At 40.6% G+C, this 19,889-nt stretch overlaps 1 protein-coding gene across 1 annotated transcript in view; it reads left to right on the top strand.

Annotated features, from left to right (window-relative positions):
• NYAP2 (neuronal tyrosine-phosphorylated phosphoinositide-3-kinase adaptor 2) overlaps positions 1-19,889 on the top strand; it is a 206,372-nt gene that overhangs the window by 120,203 nt on the left and 66,280 nt on the right. Inside the window, exon 3 of the mRNA XM_028150870.2 lies at positions 11,573-12,679. Coding sequence (XP_028006671.2) covers positions 11,573-12,679 — 1,107 coding nt within the window. The remainder of the gene's footprint in view (positions 1-11,572; positions 12,680-19,889) is intronic.

The raw sequence follows: 19,889 nt of genomic DNA, 5'->3' as shown, positions 1-19,889 counted from the left end.
CATTTCTTTTGTTATTATCCCTCAGATGCTTCATAATTTTCCTCCCTCTTAATTCAAGTAATGCCTACAGAAATGGCAAATTATGGGTATGATCTTGACTCTTTATAGTCACTGGAGGAGATCTGAAATACCTAATGCTGATTCAGATAATGCAAAGGTCTACCAATTCACTGGACAGTGAATGAATATTTATCAAGAACCTGTGAATTTCTAGTCACTTTATACAGATAATTTAGCAAAGATCAAAACAAAGAGGGAACCACTGTTTTCAAGTGGGGAAAATACATACACTGGCACCTAGAAGCTTGCATAAAGCAATTGAGAAACAGACAAGAGAAATACCCAGTGTAATAAAAGCAAACTGGGTGGCCATGGAAGACTTCTCCAAAGAAGTGACTTTTATGCTTATGTGAGTGCTACAAAGAAGCCAGCTAGGTATAGTTTACTGATGTCAAACAAAAAAAAAATAGAGCTGTATCATAAAGCAGTAAAAAACAGATTTTATTTAGGACACTTGCTATAGGAGAAAAGACCTCTCTGTATAGAAATGGCTCAATTCCAAATACAAGAGGAGCAAATGAGGATTTATAGCCGAGCAACAGGAGGGGATCAGTAGATAGAAAATTACTAAAAGGAAACAGCAGGTATATGGGCGTTCTGGCTAAACCAACTTAATAGGATCCTTGCTGAAGACATACCAGTGTGATCAGACATCACCAGTGGGATGGTGGAGCAAGAAGACCTGGATCGGATATAGAAGGTGATCAGATAGAGAGGGTGGGGGTTTCTGGTTAAACTTACTTAGCAAGCTTATTGCTAAGACTGGATTTTACACTGATGGGCCTACAGGAAGGTTCAGAACCCTGACTAAAGTTTGGTCAAACAAATATTTTTTGTCCTTTATGGAACCTAATATTTTAACACGTTGACCAGTTGGGATTATCCCTGCTACAACATTTCTCTACTTGATAGGGACATTACCACCAGATCTTTTCCCTACTCCTTCTAGACTTATGTAAAATATGTAATGGCAGGTGGAATCTGAGAGACTTCAGTAGTGTTGTCAAGGAAATGCCCACAGCCCAGCTACCATTGTTGTCCTTTACAATGTCTAAAAAGAATCTCATGATCAGTGCAGGAGGGGAGTGATCTGGAAACATGATATTGCCTTGGCATGGAAATATCAAACTAGACATTGTGATAAACATTGTGAACAAAGGGCTGTGTCTCCTTAGGAATGCTGTCTACTTTCCCAGACAGGTTCTCATGAGATGGTGTTACTGTTGTGAATTTTCTCTGGTAAAGAACTGGCCTTCAATCTATAAGCTCAGAAACTACATCTCATCAGATATCTAGAGTATCTAAGATGTCTCAATAACCAGCTCAAAAGAGAATGGCACAGGTCTTGGTCTGTTTGGGCTGCTGTAACAGAATACCACATGCTGGGTAACTTATATACAACAGAAATTTATTTCTTACAATTCCGGAAGTTGGAAGTCCTAGGTCAGGGTGCCAGCACAGTTGGGTTCTGATGAGAGTTCGCTTCCAGGCTTTAAATTGTTGACATCGCACTGTGTCCTCACACAGTGGAGGGAATAGGGAGCTCTTGCAGTCTCTTTTATTAGAGCATTAGTTCATTCATGAGGGCCACACCCTTATGATCTAATCACTTCCCCAATATCCCTGGCTAATCACACTGGCTGTTGGGACTTGAACATGTGAATTTGGGAGAGATGCAAACATTTAGATCAAACTGAATTCTACTTTGCTTGTTTCTAATGAAAATATTCATACAGAAGACATGGATAATATTTTGGAAAATTATTAAAAGATTTCTTGCCCTGGCCCATGCAGCTTAGTTGGTTGGGCTTAGTCCAGTGCACTGAAGTGTTTGTTTCTCCAGTCAGTACACAAGCCTGGGTTATGGGCTCCATTCATGATACGGGGCATGCAGGAAGCAGCTGATCAATGTTTCCCTCTCACATTTCTCTTTCTCTCTCTTCCTCTCCTTCCCCTCTCTCGACAAATCAATCAATCAATCAATCAATCAATAAATCAATAGGTTTTTTGGTGAATCTGAACTTAGAAAATGAATTCATAAGAATCATATTTGTAGAGGCTTCAGGCTCTACTAGCGTGTGGGGTCCTGCACAACAGAATATAACAGAGGGCCATATCCTCTGGGCACTGCTGGGAGTTGGACCATGTTTTGCTCTGAGTTTCTCCTGTTCCTTGAGGCTGGAAAGCTCCCCTCTGGTTTTTCTTCCTTTACGTATGTTAATACCTTTGGTCTGCTTTCAATTCAGTCTTTTTGAATAGAAAGTATGTGCTCTTTTTTTATTTCTCTTCTCTGAGTCATCCTGGGTTGATTTTATAATACTCAGAAGGCAATCTTACTTCCTTAATTTCTCCATTCTGGAAGGATGCTTTCTGTTTCCTTGGGGTGCACACTGTAGCTCTATGAAAATAACAATGGCATTTTCTGAGATACCCAGGAAAACAGGAAATTAATGTGGGGATTTTTTTTTCCAGCTATCTATTGCTGTGTAATAAACCAGCCCAAAATGCTATGGTTTAAAACAGCAACAATTTATTATTTCTCATCATTCTGTGAGTTGACTTGTCTTATATGGGTGGCTCTTCTAATCTGTGTGACATTGGTTGAGGTCTCTTATTTGGCTGTATTCAGCTGGTAGTTGGGATTAGCTTGAAGGTCCAAGAAGTCTTCACTCATGTGTCTGGGCTGCCTTTTTCCACCATATGGCCTCTTCAGATGATTAAGTTGAGCTTCTTCATAGGATGTTGGCCTAAGATCTTGGCAATTGGCTTTCAAGATAAAGGAAGTAAAAGCTGTCAGTTCTCTTAAATATAAGACTTAGTATCATTTATGCCATATTCTATTGGTGAAGGCCATCCCTGATTTGAGGAGAGCAAGATAGACTCTACCTATTGATAGCTAGCATGCATACAAGGAGGGAAGAATTTGAGGGTGGCTTTCTTGAAAAACTGCTATCACAATTTGGCTCCTAGCCACAATATTTCCAACAAGCGCAATACTGTCACCCTTTGTGGAAATGTCTCTTTGCATTACAACATCAGCTTAAAATCTAGTATTTCATCATCTAAATCATGCTCATGTGCCACAAGGCTTCTGTGGCAAAGGTGTTTGAACTACCAGTAAAAGTACAATTTCCCTGCTCTGCAAAATCTGACATAGACTGGTGGGTCAGGAACAGGAAAACTGCAATGTACAGTTCAAAAAAGTTGGGGCTGGAGATCAGAGAGGCACAAGAAGTCACCAGCTCATTTGCACACCTGTTTCTAGTCCTGCCTATTGCAAGGACAGAGAATATTTACTGATGAAGGCTCAGTTCTTATCAGAGAATGATAAGAAATAATAAGGCTCAGTTCTGCTCCCTAGTTTTGGTTCTCTGTGGCTCTTGGCTTTGCTCTCTGCGATCTTAGACCTGCTCTCCACACTCTCCTTTCTTGGCCATAAGAAATGACCTGTATCTGAGCTGAATCTGAGTATTCTTCTTAGTTCTTTTCCAGCCCAAAGGTTTTTTTACAATTTAAATTTGAACCTTGTCTGCCCCTTTTAGTCAAAGTTGGCAAAGCTCTTTTATAATTTTTGTGGTTTTCCTGTGAGTCAAATTACACTCTGTTTTTCATTAGACAAAAGGCAGAAACAGAAATTATTTTGAGTCAGGCCTGTCTCTTCTTAGGATTGTGGTCAGGGTGCTGGGGAACATTTGTTAGATTCTTAAAAGTCAGAGTTCTCAATGAGGTCTCTAATAGCCATACCCTTAGCTTGATTATTACTCCAAGATTACATTTTACTGGCTGAGCTCTGGATTTGACCCTTGTCCTGTGGCCATTTTTCACTTTGAAAATCTTAGCTGCTCAGAGAAGGCTTCATGGCAAGTCCTGGGTTGAAACTATTTCCTTTCATTTTTGCTTGAGAACTGAATAGCTGCTCCCTTAATCCCCTTTTCTATCTTGCAATCTTTTATCATGAATGGCTCAAACAAGCCAATGAGCACATTCAGATTCTTCCAGAACCCTCCTTAGTCAGGTCCACAATTTCATTTGGTACATTTTACAGTATCTACAGTACACAGATTATTGTCTTGCCTTTTTTTTCTTAATGAAGTATGACATAACTCTCCTTCTTCTCAGCTTCTGATCATAGCAATTTCCTCATCAATTTTCTGCCTCCAAACAGTGTCCTCCCTGTCTTTCAGGTTTCTGCCACCACCCAGTCCCAAAGTCAAAGCACAAGTTTTAGATTTTGTTACGGGAGCACCAACCTGCCACCACCAGTTTCAGATGGGTATACATTAATTACAAACTACCCCCAAATTTAGAGACTCAAAAGCAATGATCATATTTGTTCATAATTCTGTGGGTTAAGAATTTAGTATGGTATGGTGGAGATGACATGTCACTGATCAAAAGTGTCTGCTCAGTCACCTTAGAGGCCCAGATAGCTGGGGAGTGACTGTTTCATCTTAACAGGGGTCATATGGCAGCAGTTTCATTTTCATGATTGATTGATTGAGGTCTGTGTGTGTGTTTTAATATATTTTTATTGATTTCAGAGAGGGAGAGAGAGATAGAAACATCAATGATGAGAATCATCGATCGGCTACCTCCTGCATGCCCCATATGGGAATCGAGCCTGCAACCCAGGAATGTGCCCTGACCAGGAATAAAACCTTGACCTCCTGGTTCATAGGTCAACACTCAACCACTGAGCCACACCAGCCAGGCGATTGAGTTTTTGTTTTGTTTTGTTTTTTTTCACCCCATGGTTATCTGGGGCTTCCTCACAGCTTGGTGACCTCAGAGTAGGCAGACTTCTTTCATGGTGCCTGGCTTCCTTTAGGGCAGTGGTTCTCAACCTTTCTAATGCCACGACCCTTTAATACAGTTCCCCATGTTGTGGTGACCCCCAACCATAAAATTATTTTTGTTGCTACTTCATAACTGTAATTTTGCTGCTGTTATGAATCGTAATGTAAATATCTGTGTTTTCCGATGGTTTTAGGCTCTACAGCAGCGGTTCTCGACCTGTGGGTCACGACCCACAGGTTGAGAAACGGTAGCAGGGTCGCGGCATTAGAAAGATTGAGAACCACTGCTTTAGGGGAAGGTGAAAGCTGCCAAACTGAAGGGAGAATAAATAGACTCTGCCACTGGAGGGATGGAAAAGTATGCATATGCAGGGAGGGGTAGAATGGATGGAGTTTACAGAAGACTATGAACCACAGATTTTTCTGCTTTGGGATTGTTCAGACATTCTCTATCATAACCTGCAATAAGAGACACATGAGACCTAGAAATACCTCTATACTTGTAAATTAATATTATTCCAAGAAACAACATTTACCAACATTATCACATGAAATGCACTGATATTTTCTAACTTATTTTAATTCATTTTTTCAAAATGTTGGTTATAAAACTCAAAATTTATTTTATAACTATTGAGTTGAGTACTTCAAAACACAGTGGTTCTAATTAAAGTTTCTTACTGTCTACATGATGAAAGTGAATATCAATAAAAGTATATTCCATAATAATTTGCCAAATTATACAGCTTGACTGAGGCAAAGAAGAGATAATCATGTTTTCTAGCTTAAACCAAGATTTTTTTCAGTCCCACTGGACTTTAAAACCACATTGTTAAGCACATTCCATGTCTTACCTTGTTTCCATCCAAACTTTGATGTGAGTTCTCTGTTTATATTGTCACTAGGTCCAGGAAAAAACCACAAGTCCTACAACTGCAAACCCAATTATCACACTATCTTGGTCCTCCTGCAATTTCCATCCTTTTACAAACACCTTCATTAAAAAAAGAAAAAGAAAGAAAAAGGAACTATTTTGCAGATGGCATTGTGGGGCTTGTGACTGTGAAAATATCCCTGAGACCCTTGGAATCGTGAGTTCTGAAACAAGAGTTATTGTAAGCACCATTCTGCTGAATGTGGGAAACGTCTTTCTCACTTTCCAGAATCAGCCAGTTCTAGTACCAAACAGTGTGGACCTTTCTTCTCTCCACTGGACTCTCATTTCCTGATTTGAATGATCTCTTTCAATATACCTTTGTAACTAGAGCTAAAAGCTGTGTTCCAGCATCATTACGTCGGCAGAGAAGACCTTTTAAAATAATACTTTATGCCATATAATGAGATCAAAATAATGTAATCACAGCCTTTTTCCTTTGTTTTAATAGGTATAAAGGATTGGGGAGTGTATTGGGAGGAAGGGTGAAAAGGTGAAGGGATTAAGCAAAAAAACAACAACAAATAAACAAACTCATCGACACAAACAACAGTATGGTGATTACTGTGTTTTGTCTCTTATCACATCTTGGTTCAAGAACATCCACAGATATAATAGTCTAGTTTTGAATTACACTTTTTAAAAATCATCACCTGAGGATATATTTTCATTGATTTGAGAGAGGAAGAGAGAGAGAGAGAGAGAGAGAGAGAGAGAGAGAGAGAGAGAGAGAGAGACCGAGAGAGACAGAGAGAGACAGAGAGAGACAGAGAGAGACAGAGAGAGAGAAAGAGAGATGTATGAGAGGGAACATTGATCAACTGGTTGCCTCCCTTAGGCACCATGACTAGGGAGCAAATCTGAAACCTAGGTATGTGCCTTGACCTGGAAATGAACCCACAAATTTTTAGTGCAGGTGACAACATTCCAATCAATTGTACTAAACCTGCCAGGGCTATACATTTTTAAAATACATTTTTAAAATTTATTTCAGAAGGCTAGATTGACAAGGAACATGGTGGATTTCCAAAATTAACTGTGAAAAACAGATCATCTGGGCCTGACTGAAAGCCATGCCTAACCTTTGTTGCCTTTCAAAAATGTCACTTTCTGCTTATTCAATGTTACTGTCATTCTATTATTTTACGCATTAAAATTTGTGTTCTGGAGCTGAAGGGGAATTATTGCTTCTATCTTCGGGCTTATTAGAAATAATTTAAAATTCATTCAATAGCAATAAAAATCACCTTTAGTTATGGTTGAATATTAAAATTTGCAATGCAATTTTTGTCTTTTATTAGTAGTATTTCAGCACTCATATATATGTACATATATCTCAAGACTATTTTAAGTACCTTATAAAGAAACAGCTTTGTAAACATGAATTTTTCTTTAATTATTAATTCCTAGAGTGAGGGTAAAGTATAATAAATTACGTGACAGTATTGCTTAAAATGTCAGACTTTGCCTTATAAGGGTAATTTAAAAATAGCATGTATGACACTTGAAACAAAATTTTTTGCCCCCTAAATTATTTACTCAGTATTTGGACTAAGGTAAAACCAGATGATAAATGGCAAGTGGAGAGAAAAATCAGATGGTTAGAAAATAAATATTTTCCTCCTTTGATTTTCCATAAAAGATCACTCGTCACTCAGTTTTACAGAGTCTTTACATAAGGCTCAACATCATGAGATTGTAAGGGAGATATGGAATAGGAAGCAGATGATGCCTGGGAAAAATGTGTCCCAATATTAAAGGAATTAATCTGTTTATTCATCCCAATCATCTATAATTGACTTAACAGTTCACTATCTATATAATCCTAAAAAATCTCATTTCAAATTTGGAACAATACAGAAGAAGAGGACTGGGAAACAAAATGTGCTTGAATTATGAGTGCCTGCATTAGGCTTTTTTCAGCACCCAGGGAAGGGGAGAGGGAAGAAGTTTGCCCACTTGATGAAGCATTTCCTACATAAAATTGTCTGGAGAATTGCTTCAGCTGGTGGGCAGCAGAATAGAGAGGAGTAAGGAGTCAATATGCTAAAGCAAATGACAGCAGCAAACAAAACATCCAGAAAATAAGTCGGAATCCAATGGCAAATGCCTTGACACAATTCAGAGGTTGCAGAGTCAACTAGAAAAGAAGAACCATAGTAACAGGTGGTGTACAGTGAGGGTGCTCCTGGGTGAGTACCTAGGAAGAGCATCTCTGTATTCAGCTGCAATGTGCTCTCTGTAAAATGGTTTCAGGGGGTGAGGAGGTGTAGGCAGTAACAGGGAGAAATTTAATGTAAAGACTGGGAAAGAGTTGTATTAATTCTTAAAATAAAACTAATTAAAGTACTCTAATTCCAGAGGAAGAAATTAAAATGATTGCTTGTCACTCACTCAGCTTTACAGTGTCTTTTCGGAAGACTCAATAAATACACAGCTATTTAAGTCAACTTGAGCTTCCTTAATAAACTACCAAAGACTGGGTGGTTTAAACAACAGAGATTTATTTGCTCAGTTTTTTGAGGCCAGAAGTCTAAGAACAAGGTGACAACTTGGTTGGTTTGTGGTGAGAACTCTCTTCCTGGCTTGTAGATGGCTGCCTCTTTGCTACATCCTCACGTAGTGAGAGAATGAGAGAGCAAGCAAACTCTCTGGTATCTCTTCTCAGAAGGGCCCTAATCCCATCCATTATGAGAGCTGAACCCTTATGATCCCATCTAAATCTATCCTCCACAGATCCCATCCCCAAGAGCCATAACATTGGGGGCTAGGACTTCAACATGAATTTGGGGGAACACAATTCAGTCCATAGCAATTGTCAGTTTTGATTATCTCAGGGTTACATATTATATTTTATTCCCCTTACTCAGACAATATCTGTACTTGGTTGGGCATTGACTCACTGTACAAATGTATTCTCTAAATTCCTTTCTAATGAATAATTGTTCTACCTTAATTCTAACTACATTGTGTTCTAGAAAAGAACCTTCTCTTTTTTCAATCATTTTATAAATAGCAAGGGTCTTCAATGCATTTTTTTCTGTTTCAATTGGCAAAAAATAGTGAATGTAATTTGCTGACATTTTGAATGCAACCCAAGCATTGGTCTTGCTCATTCCAAAGGCCTCCTTCTAGTCTACGTAGGGTTGTTTATGAGGATGCTGTTTTTTGTTTTGTTTTTAGTATCATGTGACTAAATGATACCATTGACCCCCCTCACTGCCTGGGACTCTGGACTATGACATCCCCAATGTAGTTCTATTACCTAGGATTGGGTTCAGTAGATGTTTAAATTATGTCTGTCCTGTTACTTCTCTCCATGCAACTACTCACGTCTAAGTTGGAATGTCTGAGTTAGTGAAGGGTCAAAGAAAACAAAAGTGAATTGTAATTTAGGAGGGAGATACATGCAAATGTTATTCCGAGTTTAATTATTCCCATGTAATGAAGTTATCCATCACATGGACACCTCCATTCACAAAGTACCTCACTATTCAGACTCCTTTCCTCTGTGGTTACCTGCAATCCCAAACTTTTCAATCTCTAGAATCCAGTAGTCAAATGCAAATATTTTTCCAGAGCACAAATTACTCAGTTTACGGTAAGAGATAGAAAAGAGAAGGAAACAAGCTTCAGAAGAATAGTCTAGGTGGGCATTTGTTCTTCTAAGTCCTGACTCTTTCAAAGTCCTTCCAGAACTAAGTCAGTCCTGTGCAAGGATGTATAACTTTACTTGTGGGTTCATATTTTTTGTACATAATCTGATGACTTATTTAAATTGTGAAAATTAACCCTTTGCACTCGCTTGCTTTTTTCTCAATTCCTTTATTCTAATGCTAACCGTGTTGAGTCACACCCGACATCCGAGTGCAAAAGGTTAAAATATACAATGATTTCCAAAAATTATAATTAAAACCAGTATGACCCTCCTAAAGAATTACCTGGGTATTTTTCACCCAATTATGTCTCTAGGTTTTTCCCTTTTGGCACCAAAAGACTCCACTGCTATACCACCTGGAAAATGTCATCTGATTGTTTTTTGTTTTTTATTTTTCTAATATGAGTTAAAGAAAATGTCTAGATACATTAAGAACCTTCAATTCAAAAAAAAAATTTTGGTTGTAGTCAGTAAAATCAACATCATGGGCACAATGGAACAGAATATTTGAAAGCAGGTATGTTCTAGAAAAGTGAGAGACATATACACTTTTAGAATATTTTATTGGTTCCCTTTGTCAGAAGACATGATTGATGTGTAAAGCAGCTGCCTAACTAATCTTTGCTTCTCCTTGAGTAAGTTTTTGAAAAGTTCCCCTGTCTTAAGCATGCTAGTCAATAAAAACAAAGGTGATTTCAGGTGTTTCCTGATTTGTGCCTTGAGACCTTCCCCGCTTAAGGCTGCAATTATAGAGAAAGAAGCCTGTTATTTTCTTACAGTTTTACACTTAGAAGCTCTACTGTCAACTTACATTATATGCTACCATTTACCACAGACAACTACATTCTGCTACATTGCATAATAATGATAATCACTGTAATCATATATCAACACAATGAGATAATGAGATGATAACAAGACTCCAGTACCTTCCCTGAGTGCTAAACAATTAATTTCTGTCACAGACGTGTTCAGCCAGCCTGTTCCACCCCACTGTATGGTGTCAGAAGTTTGTGTTCCATCACAAAGACAAGGGGGTGTAGGGGATTCCAGCAGGCTGTGGGGTGCACTTGTCCCCTATCTGTGAACTTCCAAAAATTATTCCTGAAACTTACGTGTCTCCTCTGGATTATTCTCTGGCAAAACTCTTGATGGGGGTTTTATGTGTCAGGACATATCTAATAAATTCATTCCAAGATAATATTTGGGGTATCATAAGAAGTCTTATGAACAAACACAGACAAATACACCATAATCAACAATACCTGAAGATTTGGAGATTAACTTGTCTAGACTCATAAGATTTTTCACATTAATTTCCCCTGAAGTATCAGACCCATCTCTATAGAAGTTATTTGTCTGAACCAAGGCAGAGATTAAGTCTAGTATGCTGGAACATTTTTATCCTAAATGAAAGCAAGATGTGATTATGTGTAATAGCCACATCATTAAAAGGACTCAGTCCCCATAATATTTTTTGACTATTTGTGCTAACAGAAACTACTTTTTTACCCGTGAGTTTCTCCCTTAATTCAAGATGAATTTTTATGACATTTGTGATTGTTTTTATGCAAGTGTTTAATCTGAAGGTTTCTATTTAGAAATTCTGAGACAGAGGGACAAGTAGTTCTGGTTTTAGTGCACTTAGCAGTGCAAGTTTATTAACATGAGTTAGAAGATAAATATTACTATTATTCCATTACCATTTGTTTTCTAACTATGGGATATATTGGACTTTTGCTTGATTTTTAAAAAGATATATATTTTTTATTGATTTCAGAGATGAAAGAAGAGGGAGCGAGAGATAGAAACATCAATGAGAATCACTGATGGTCTGCCTTCTACAGCCCCCTACTGGGGATAGAGCAGGCAACCCAGTTTACGTGTCCTGACTGGGAATCAAACCGTGACCTCCTGGTTCATAGGTCGAGGCTCAACCACTGAGCCACACCAGCTGGGCCTTTTGTTTGATTTTTAATCTAGGCCTCAAGCTAGGAATGAAGAAGACTACCCATCCCATTCCAAGTGTGTAATAGTAAGCCCAAGTGCAATTTACTTTTGAAAACTTTCCCATTGTATTCATGGATTTCATTTTCCCCTCTTTTTTTTTTTTTTTTTTTTTAGTTTCAGCCAAACCGAGACCCAACAGTGAAGAGTATTCAAAGAAGATTCCTCCTCCAAAACCGAAACGGAATCCGAACACTCAGCTCAGCACATCTTTTGATGAAACGTACATGAAAAAGCACGCGCCCAGGAGGACCTCGCTCACGCGGGACGCCTCCCTCTCCCAGATGAGCAGCCCCGCAGGGGACCCCGAGGACGAGGAGCCCGTGTACATCGAGATGGTGGGGAACATCCTCCGAGACTTCAGGAAAGAGGATGACGACCAGAGCGAGGCTGTCTATGAGGAAATGAAATACCCCATTTTTGACGACCTGGGCCCAGACTCCAAATGTGACCTTGACCATCACAGTTGTTCTTCGCAGTGTGCTACTCCCACGGTGCCTGACTTGGACTTCGCCAAGTCCTCAGTGCCATGCACGCCAAAGGGTTTGCTTTGTGACATCCCCCCGCCCTTCCCCAACCTGCTTTCCCATAGACCCCCTCTGCTGGTGTTCCCACCTGCCCCCGTGCAGTGCTCCCCCAATTCTGACGAGTCTCCGCTCACCCCGCTGGAGGTCACCAAGCTTCCGGTGCTGGAAAACGTGTCTTACATGAAACAGGCCGGAGCGTCTCCATCCTCGCTGCCCCCCCACGCCTCCAGCCACCCTAAACTGGACAAGGACCAGAGCGGGGCCCTGGGACCTGCTGCTGCTGCTGCTGCTGCTGCCGCCGCCGTGCTCTCCTCGTCCCCTCCCCCGCCATCCACTTTGTACCGAACGCAGTCCCCCCATGGCTACCCGAAAAGTCACTCGGCCTCCCCGTCCCCTGTGAGCATGGGGAGGTCCCTCACCCCCCTCAGTCTCAAAAGGCCTCCCCCCTACGACGCCCTGCATTCTGGCAGCCTCTCAAGGAGCTCTCCATCAGTGCCTCATTCGACCACCAGGCCGGTGTCGCAGGATGGGAGCAAGATGGTCAATGCCTCGGTCAGCACCTACGGGGCGGCTCCCAGCGGCTCCCGGTCCAGGACGCCCACGAGTCCTTTGGAAGAACTAACCAGCCTCTTTACCTCGGGACGAAGCCTGCTGAGGAAGTCGTCCAGCGGCCGCAAGTCGAAGGAACCCGCAGAGAGTAAGTGGTGCAGATCCGGTGCTAGCCTAACGGGTCAGTGTGTGACTTAAAATTACAGGAAGCTCTTATGCACACAGAACGCACATAGGTAGTACAGGATCGCCAGTCCTTTTAGTTGAAATCTCAAAACGTGTTGTTTTTCTTCTGCCACGGTACAGAAAATAGTGCTCTCTAGAACCCAAAGTGAAAATCTGCACAATATAACCTATTCATTTAAAATGAAGAATGCTTCTTTTTTTTTTTTTTAATTGCAATGGAAAGTTTCAATTCTTACAGTGGCTCTGGAAAGTCTAAAGAAAACAGACACTGAAATGTTTAGGTAACTATGTTGATGTGGAGGGAGAAATTATACATTCAAACATGGAATAGATAAATGTTAAATTTATCCTATATTAAAAGTCTACTTGAGCTAATCTGTGTTAGCAAACATTTGCTGGAAAGATAGACATTTGGATGAAACTTAGTACTTTTTTAACATATAATGAATGATTCTGTCTGCATACTTTATGTTGTTACTAGTGACCCAGTGCACGAAATTCATGCACAGAGCGGGGGGGGGGGGGTGTCCCAGCCTGCACCCTCTCCAATCGGGGACCCCTGGGGGGATGTCCAATCACCGGTTTAGGCCCGATCTCACAAGCTGGTTGCTAACTGCTCACCTGTCTGCCTGCCTGGTCACCCCTAACTGCCTCTGCCTGCCTGTCTGATTGCTCCTAACCCCTCTGCCTGCTTGCCTAATCACTCCTGACTGCCCTCCCCTGCTGGCCTGATCTCACCCCCAACTGCCCTCCCTTGCCGGCCTGATCTCGCCCCCAACTACCCTCCCCTGCTGGCCTTATCGCCCCTAACTGCTCTCCCTTGCTGGCCTGATCTCGCCTCCAACGGCCCTCCCCTGCCGGCCTGATCTTGCCCCCAAGTGCTCTACCCTGCCGGCCTGATCACCCCTAACTGCTTCTGCTGCCTGATCGCCCCTAACTGCCCTCCCCTGCCAGCCTGATATTGCCCCCAACTGCCCTCCCCTGCCGGCGTGATCACCACTAATGGTCTCTGCCTCGGCCCCTACCACCATGGCTTTGTCCAAAAGGAAGTCAGACGTCCAGAAGATGGCTGGTCAACCCAGTCTAATTAGCATATTACCCTTTTAGTAGTAAAGGTAGATTATATAGGATAGGATTGCTTCAATGGGGGGGGAAAGCCTTTTTCATCAGGAGGAGATGCTCTTGGCAGACAAAAATACATAATCCCTATATCTGGACTGATAGCCAGCCATATGCACTATACTGCCAAACTGGTCATTAAAAAATTGAACTGCTTTCTTACACTGTGCACCAAACAGCTGTTGCCCTAAAAACCCCTCCTCAGCCCCCACCTTAGGTTCTGCCTTCGCAGTTCACCCAGATTAGGTTCTGATTGGTCGGTTTCTATGCCAGTCAGTGTAAAAAGCTCCACCTCCTAGGCAGCCATTGGCTCCTTGCACTTCACCCAGATTTAGTTCTGATTGGTCGGTTTCTATGTTGGTCAGCATCTCAGGGCCTATCAATGGGCCTGATCAGAGAGGTGGGGCTGATCAGCACGCCCAGTGGAGGCCTGAGAGAAAGAGAGGTGCGGCTGCTGGCCAGACCTCGAGAGAAAGAAAGGCAAGGGCTGATCAACAGCTGCCATGGAGGCTATGGATCAGACCCTGCTTCTCCCTCCAGGCCTCTCTTTGGGCCTGATTCGCAGCCCCTTTGGCAGTCAGTGCTGGGTCTGGGCTCCCACAGCTGTGGCAGTCAGTGCTGGGTCACCACAGCAACCCAACACTGACTTCTGGTAGGTCGAGCCTTTGGTCATTTTGGATGCTATGGATGCTGGGTTTTTATATATTAGGATAATCTGACCTTCATTCTAAACTATAATAGGTTGGTTGTTTCCCTTTTAAAGCCAGGCTTATTAGCACATTATTCCTCTTGTTCTCTTCCTGGATCCATGCATATATAAACCAGGGAAAAATCACTAAGTGATAAATAGGTAGGGAACATTATATTTATCACTGAATTTCAAAGACCAGGAAATGTCTGTATCTGAATGTCTAATCCTTTTGTGAACTTGAAATTACTCCATAAGTACAGGATAAAGTCACAACAGACACAGTTTTCTCAATGTCCATTTCATTAAATTGCACTGCTTTCCTGTATTTAAAAATGCCTTAGGCAACTATGTTGATAATTTACCATTTATATCTCAAATGATCCTAGAATTTTTTTTAGCTCTTTTATTTTAATTTTATTGTTTAAGGTATTACAAATAGTAGTACATATGTCTCTTTTTTTATTTCCATACTGACCTCCCCTCAGCCTCCCCTACCCCCTGGCACTTGATCTCGTCCCCCTGCCCCTCCCCCCAGTGTCTTGAGTCTGTTGGTTGTGCTTATATGCATACATACAAGTCCTTCAGTTGATCTCTTACTGCCCATCCACCTCCCCAGCACAGGATTTTGTTATTTATCTATACATGCAGACTGAGGACCTTCCTTAAAGGAAAAGCAATCCTTAATAATGTTGATGATGAAGGTGATGATGACACTCCTTAGATAATTAATATTCATTGGTACTTATAAACCACTTATCTTGACTATTTTTTTCTTTACCCAGAGAGATTTATCAAAGTGTTAGCAGCTTAAATAATCCCCTGCCCCCACCCCAACCCATTTTATTTACCTGACTAAAGGCAACAATTCGTATTATGTTAGACATTATGTTAAATACACCATTACATGCGTACATCCAATTATTTTAAAAATTATTTTTAAAATTGAATTAAAAATTAGGAACCACCTATTTCTAGAACAGTGGTTCTCAGCTGGGTCAGTTTTGTCCCCAGGGCCAGCCATTTGGCAACATCTGGAGACCTTTTTTGGTTGTCAGAACTGGGGATGCTACTGAAATCCTGTGGGTAGAAGGCAGGGATGCTGCTTAATGGCCTACAGTGCACAGGACAACCACACACACACACACACACACACACACACACACACACACACACACACACACACACCACGACACATACAGTCATCTGGTCCACAAGGACAATAGTCAATAGTGTCAGGTTTGGGAAACCATGATTTATATTTATTAAAGTTTCTTATAGATGATAACTTGGTTTAAACACAGATCAGGTAAGGTTTTTGGAATAAGGTGGAGGAAAAAAATAAAGAAAACAATTTTACTTTCAAATATGTAATAGTGACATTAATTGAAGTTTCATCCTAGAACTGGTGAAATTATTGAATTTTCTCCTTACCTACCAGTTTCTTTGCAGGATTCTTCACAGCTCCAGCTGGCAGCTACACCAATTAGCTAGAAAAAGTATATGTAAAAGAAGTGATTAACTAATGGAGTTATTTCAAGAAAAATCCATCTGTTAGAATCAGTCTATGTGTTGTATGTCACAGACTTCTCCAGTTGACTCCAAAATGAGCTTTGTGTGCTTCTAAAACAAAGCTTGCATGTGGAAAAATGATCCAGGCCCTTTATAGCTTTTAGGGATTCGAGGATTGAATTTCTTCCCATGTGCTGTTAGCCATGTATGGGCTTTTCAGAGAAAGGGCATGCCCTGAGTTATTTTTAACTTCCATCTTACATAAATAGAAGAGAGGAAAAATGCTGATAGCACAAGTGTATAATCTAATGATATTCACTTTTGACTCTGGAAGATAAAAGAAAGACACTATCAGATGCTAACAAAATCATAGGGGTTCTCAGAATCCCTCTGTAATCCAAAAAGTAGATCAAAAATAATGATAATTGATAGTTAACCTATAATTACTGTTGCAGTATGCCCAGTGATACAGCTCTCCCCTTCACCCTTGCCAGATAGGATTTGTAGACGCCTGCTGATACCATAGGGATGTAATAAATGATATGAAGCAGTATAACATTCATGACTCCTGAGTCCCAAGTGGTATATATATTTTTTTACATTTCAGGAATAAGAGTTATACGGGTATGTCTATTCTCTATACCCCACTGGCTTTACTGGAAATGTCAATTTTGATAATTTTCTAGTATTCAATTTAAAGCACATTTACTCCTTTTTCAATTTTTAAAAATCTATGTCAAATAAAATTTATGGCTTCAACTCTTATTTTTAATAAACTGTGAAAGACAAAGCTAATTTAATAATTTCATATCTTAAAAGCTTACAATTCTTAATGGGTATAGGGCAAAATGAAGAGATAAAATGAGACAATATGGGTAGATTATGAGTCAAGTTCATTTCACTTTACAATTTTCTACATACAGCCTTCACATTAATTGTTCTCAGAAGCATATTTTCCAGGTTGATAGGACATTGTAATGTTGTTTAACTATATATGAGGACATTTGATAGTCTCGCTAATGATAATAGTTTTGATTTGAATTGGTTATTAATATTTTTAAAATTTTTGCAGAGAGATGAAGGATATGAGGCATGTAAGAAGCGATTAACTTGCATTTTATTGCTGTAATTTTTTTTTTGTCTATACACGAAAAGTAGGTGAAGTATAAATATTATACTCAACAACAGTTCACATTAATGGAGATACAGAGTTTTCTACTGTTAAGTTTCATTTTTCAACCTTTTAAAAACTCTCTCATTTAAGAAATATCAATTTTCCAAGAACTGATCTGTCCTGGGAAACACAGAATTCTCCTATTTTATTTTAGGAGAATCTACACATTTTGTTTAGCTTATTTAAAATATTCATTTTAAAATAAAATTCAGCAAACAAAATAATTAAGGAATTTATCTGTCCTCCTTTTCATTCCTGAAACTAGGGACTGACAAAGAGTGGGTAGGGAAAAGCAGGTATAGTTCTCCCTTGATATCTCTGAGGGACCTCCCTCAGATACCAAAATCCAAGGAAACTCAAGTCCCTTATATAGTAATGGTGTAGTAGTTACATATAACCTATGAACACCCTCCCTCATACTTTAAATAATCTCCAAATACATGGTAGGGCAAAAATACATTTACAGTTTTTTCTATGGAAAATAATATAATAATCCTATCTAATAAAGAGGTAATATGCTAATTGACCATCACACCCTCACAAAGATGGCGGATCCCACAGCCAATAAGGAGGGAATATGCTAATTGACTGCCACGGCCTCAAAGATGGCAGAGCCCACAGCATAAGATTGCGGTGCCCAGTCCCCTCAGACCTGCCAGGGCGGCAGGCGGATGGCATGGCCAGGACCGCCCCCAGGTGGGTCTGGCCACTCCGCGCACCTGCCTCTGGAGTCTCCCAGTCCCCTCAGCCCCCCAGCTGCCCAGGGCCGGCCTGAGGCACAGGCAAGCCTTGGATGGCAGCTTCCCAGTTGAAACCTGAGGCGCAGGCAAGCCTCAGATGGTGGCTGCCCAGCCATCCATGGCTGCCCGAGGCTCAGGTAACCAGGCCGGCGGAGGCTTGTGCTGCCTTCAGTGGCAGCAGCAGAGGTGTGATGGGGGCGTCACCTTCCCCTGACCGCCAGGTCGCCTCCTGCCCCTGAGGGCTTCCGGAATGTGAGAAGGCTGAGAGACTCCCCTCCAGTGCATGAATTTTTATGCACCAGGCCTCTAGTTAATAAATAATAACACAAGAATACACTTTATGTTTTGCTACTCACAACTGTAAACCTACTTTTGCCAGACCCTGTGCAATGTAAATGCTATGTAAATAGTTGTTATACTGTAATTTTTAGGGAATAATGACAAGAAAAAAAGGCTGTTCATGTTTAGCACAGACACAGCCATTGTAGACCTAAATACATAGTAAACATGAGCACCATATTCTTTTCAATATTTTTCAATATGTGGATGGGGGATCCATGGACACAGAGGACCAACTGTACAAAGAAACCAAAGAGAAAGGTGGAGAGTAGAGCCCACAACTTGATATTTCTCATTTGCTCTGGACAGTGGGTGAGCCCTCAGCCTGTGACTGCCCACCGACAAGCATGTTGACTTCGGGCAGAACTTGTATGTGCATGGCAACTTGGAGCTACATGGTCAGAGATGGGGGCTGGATCTTGAACCTCTGGAATGCTGGGATTCTTTATAGGCATTTGGGGCTTGAGCTACACCCAGAAACCCTGAAGATACCTCAGAGGATATCATGAGCGGGAGGATTCCAGAAGGCTTGACAAGACCCAGGCCTATAGGCCCTGTTAAACATCACCTTTGCCAGGCCCTCTCCTTATGTTTGCTGGTTGCCTCCCTCAAGGCTCCTTCCAGCACTCAGAAGGAAAATGGAGCCAAAATCTCCAAAAGAAGCCCCATGCAAAATTCTTTTGAGCATTGTCTCTCTTTTCAGATTTGTGTTCATGTGTAGTTGACAGAATCAAGCACTTACCCTTAAAATAAAATAAAACACACACACACACACACACACACACACACACACACACACACACACACAAAACAACACAAACAGTTCTGCAAAAACACCCTGGCCTATTTAAATATTAATATTTTTAAAGCTAAATAAATTATTTTCAGGATGGTGAGGTTAACTAGAGTATATGTACTAGTAAAATCACTTGATTTTGAAAATACATCTGACTCCTTGGTTAATTGGGACCGTGACATTGTCTGTTTTCCCCCATTCAGTTTCTCCCAGGATTGAAATATAGACTCACTGAAGAAGACATAATTTCATAAATAATTGCTCACCTTTCTGGGGGTAGACTGCAGCTGCCTTTGATTGATGCAGGCAGGCGTGTTTATCCCTTGTGTTTACATTCTCTGGCTGCTGAATCTGTAAGTGCAATTGCTTGTCAGCAATTTAATCAGCAATTCTCTCCATTAAGAAGAAGCCTCTCTATTTCAGATTTATAAAATGCAAAAGCATTTTCAATTCAGAAATAAAGTTATAGCAGTCTATATTTTTAAATCAAGATTCCCTCAGTTTAATTTTGCATACACGAAATATAGTAGGACAGATTTCTTTTCCTCCTATTGAATATCTCAAACAGAAAATTCAATTTCTGACTTGTATGTAATATCATGTGTTTTCCACACTTTTACACCTATAGATTAAATATTAGATATAAGTAGGGTATCTATTGTACATATCTTCCCCCTCCCATGTTTGCCCTGTATTCTGACTAATTTGATGTAGGAGGCTAGGACAGAGGCGGATGTCACAAGAGGTGGCTTTCATCTTAGCTCAACCACTAAAAAGCTTTGAGACTTTAGATTAGTCAGTTCA

This window comes from Eptesicus fuscus, chromosome 11 (genome assembly GCF_027574615.1).
Source record: "Eptesicus fuscus isolate TK198812 chromosome 11, DD_ASM_mEF_20220401, whole genome shotgun sequence".
In the NCBI taxonomy this organism is placed as follows: Eukaryota; Metazoa; Chordata; class Mammalia; order Chiroptera; family Vespertilionidae; genus Eptesicus; species Eptesicus fuscus.
Note: the sequence above shows the minus strand (reverse complement) of the source record. Positions and strands in the feature narration are given on the sequence as shown.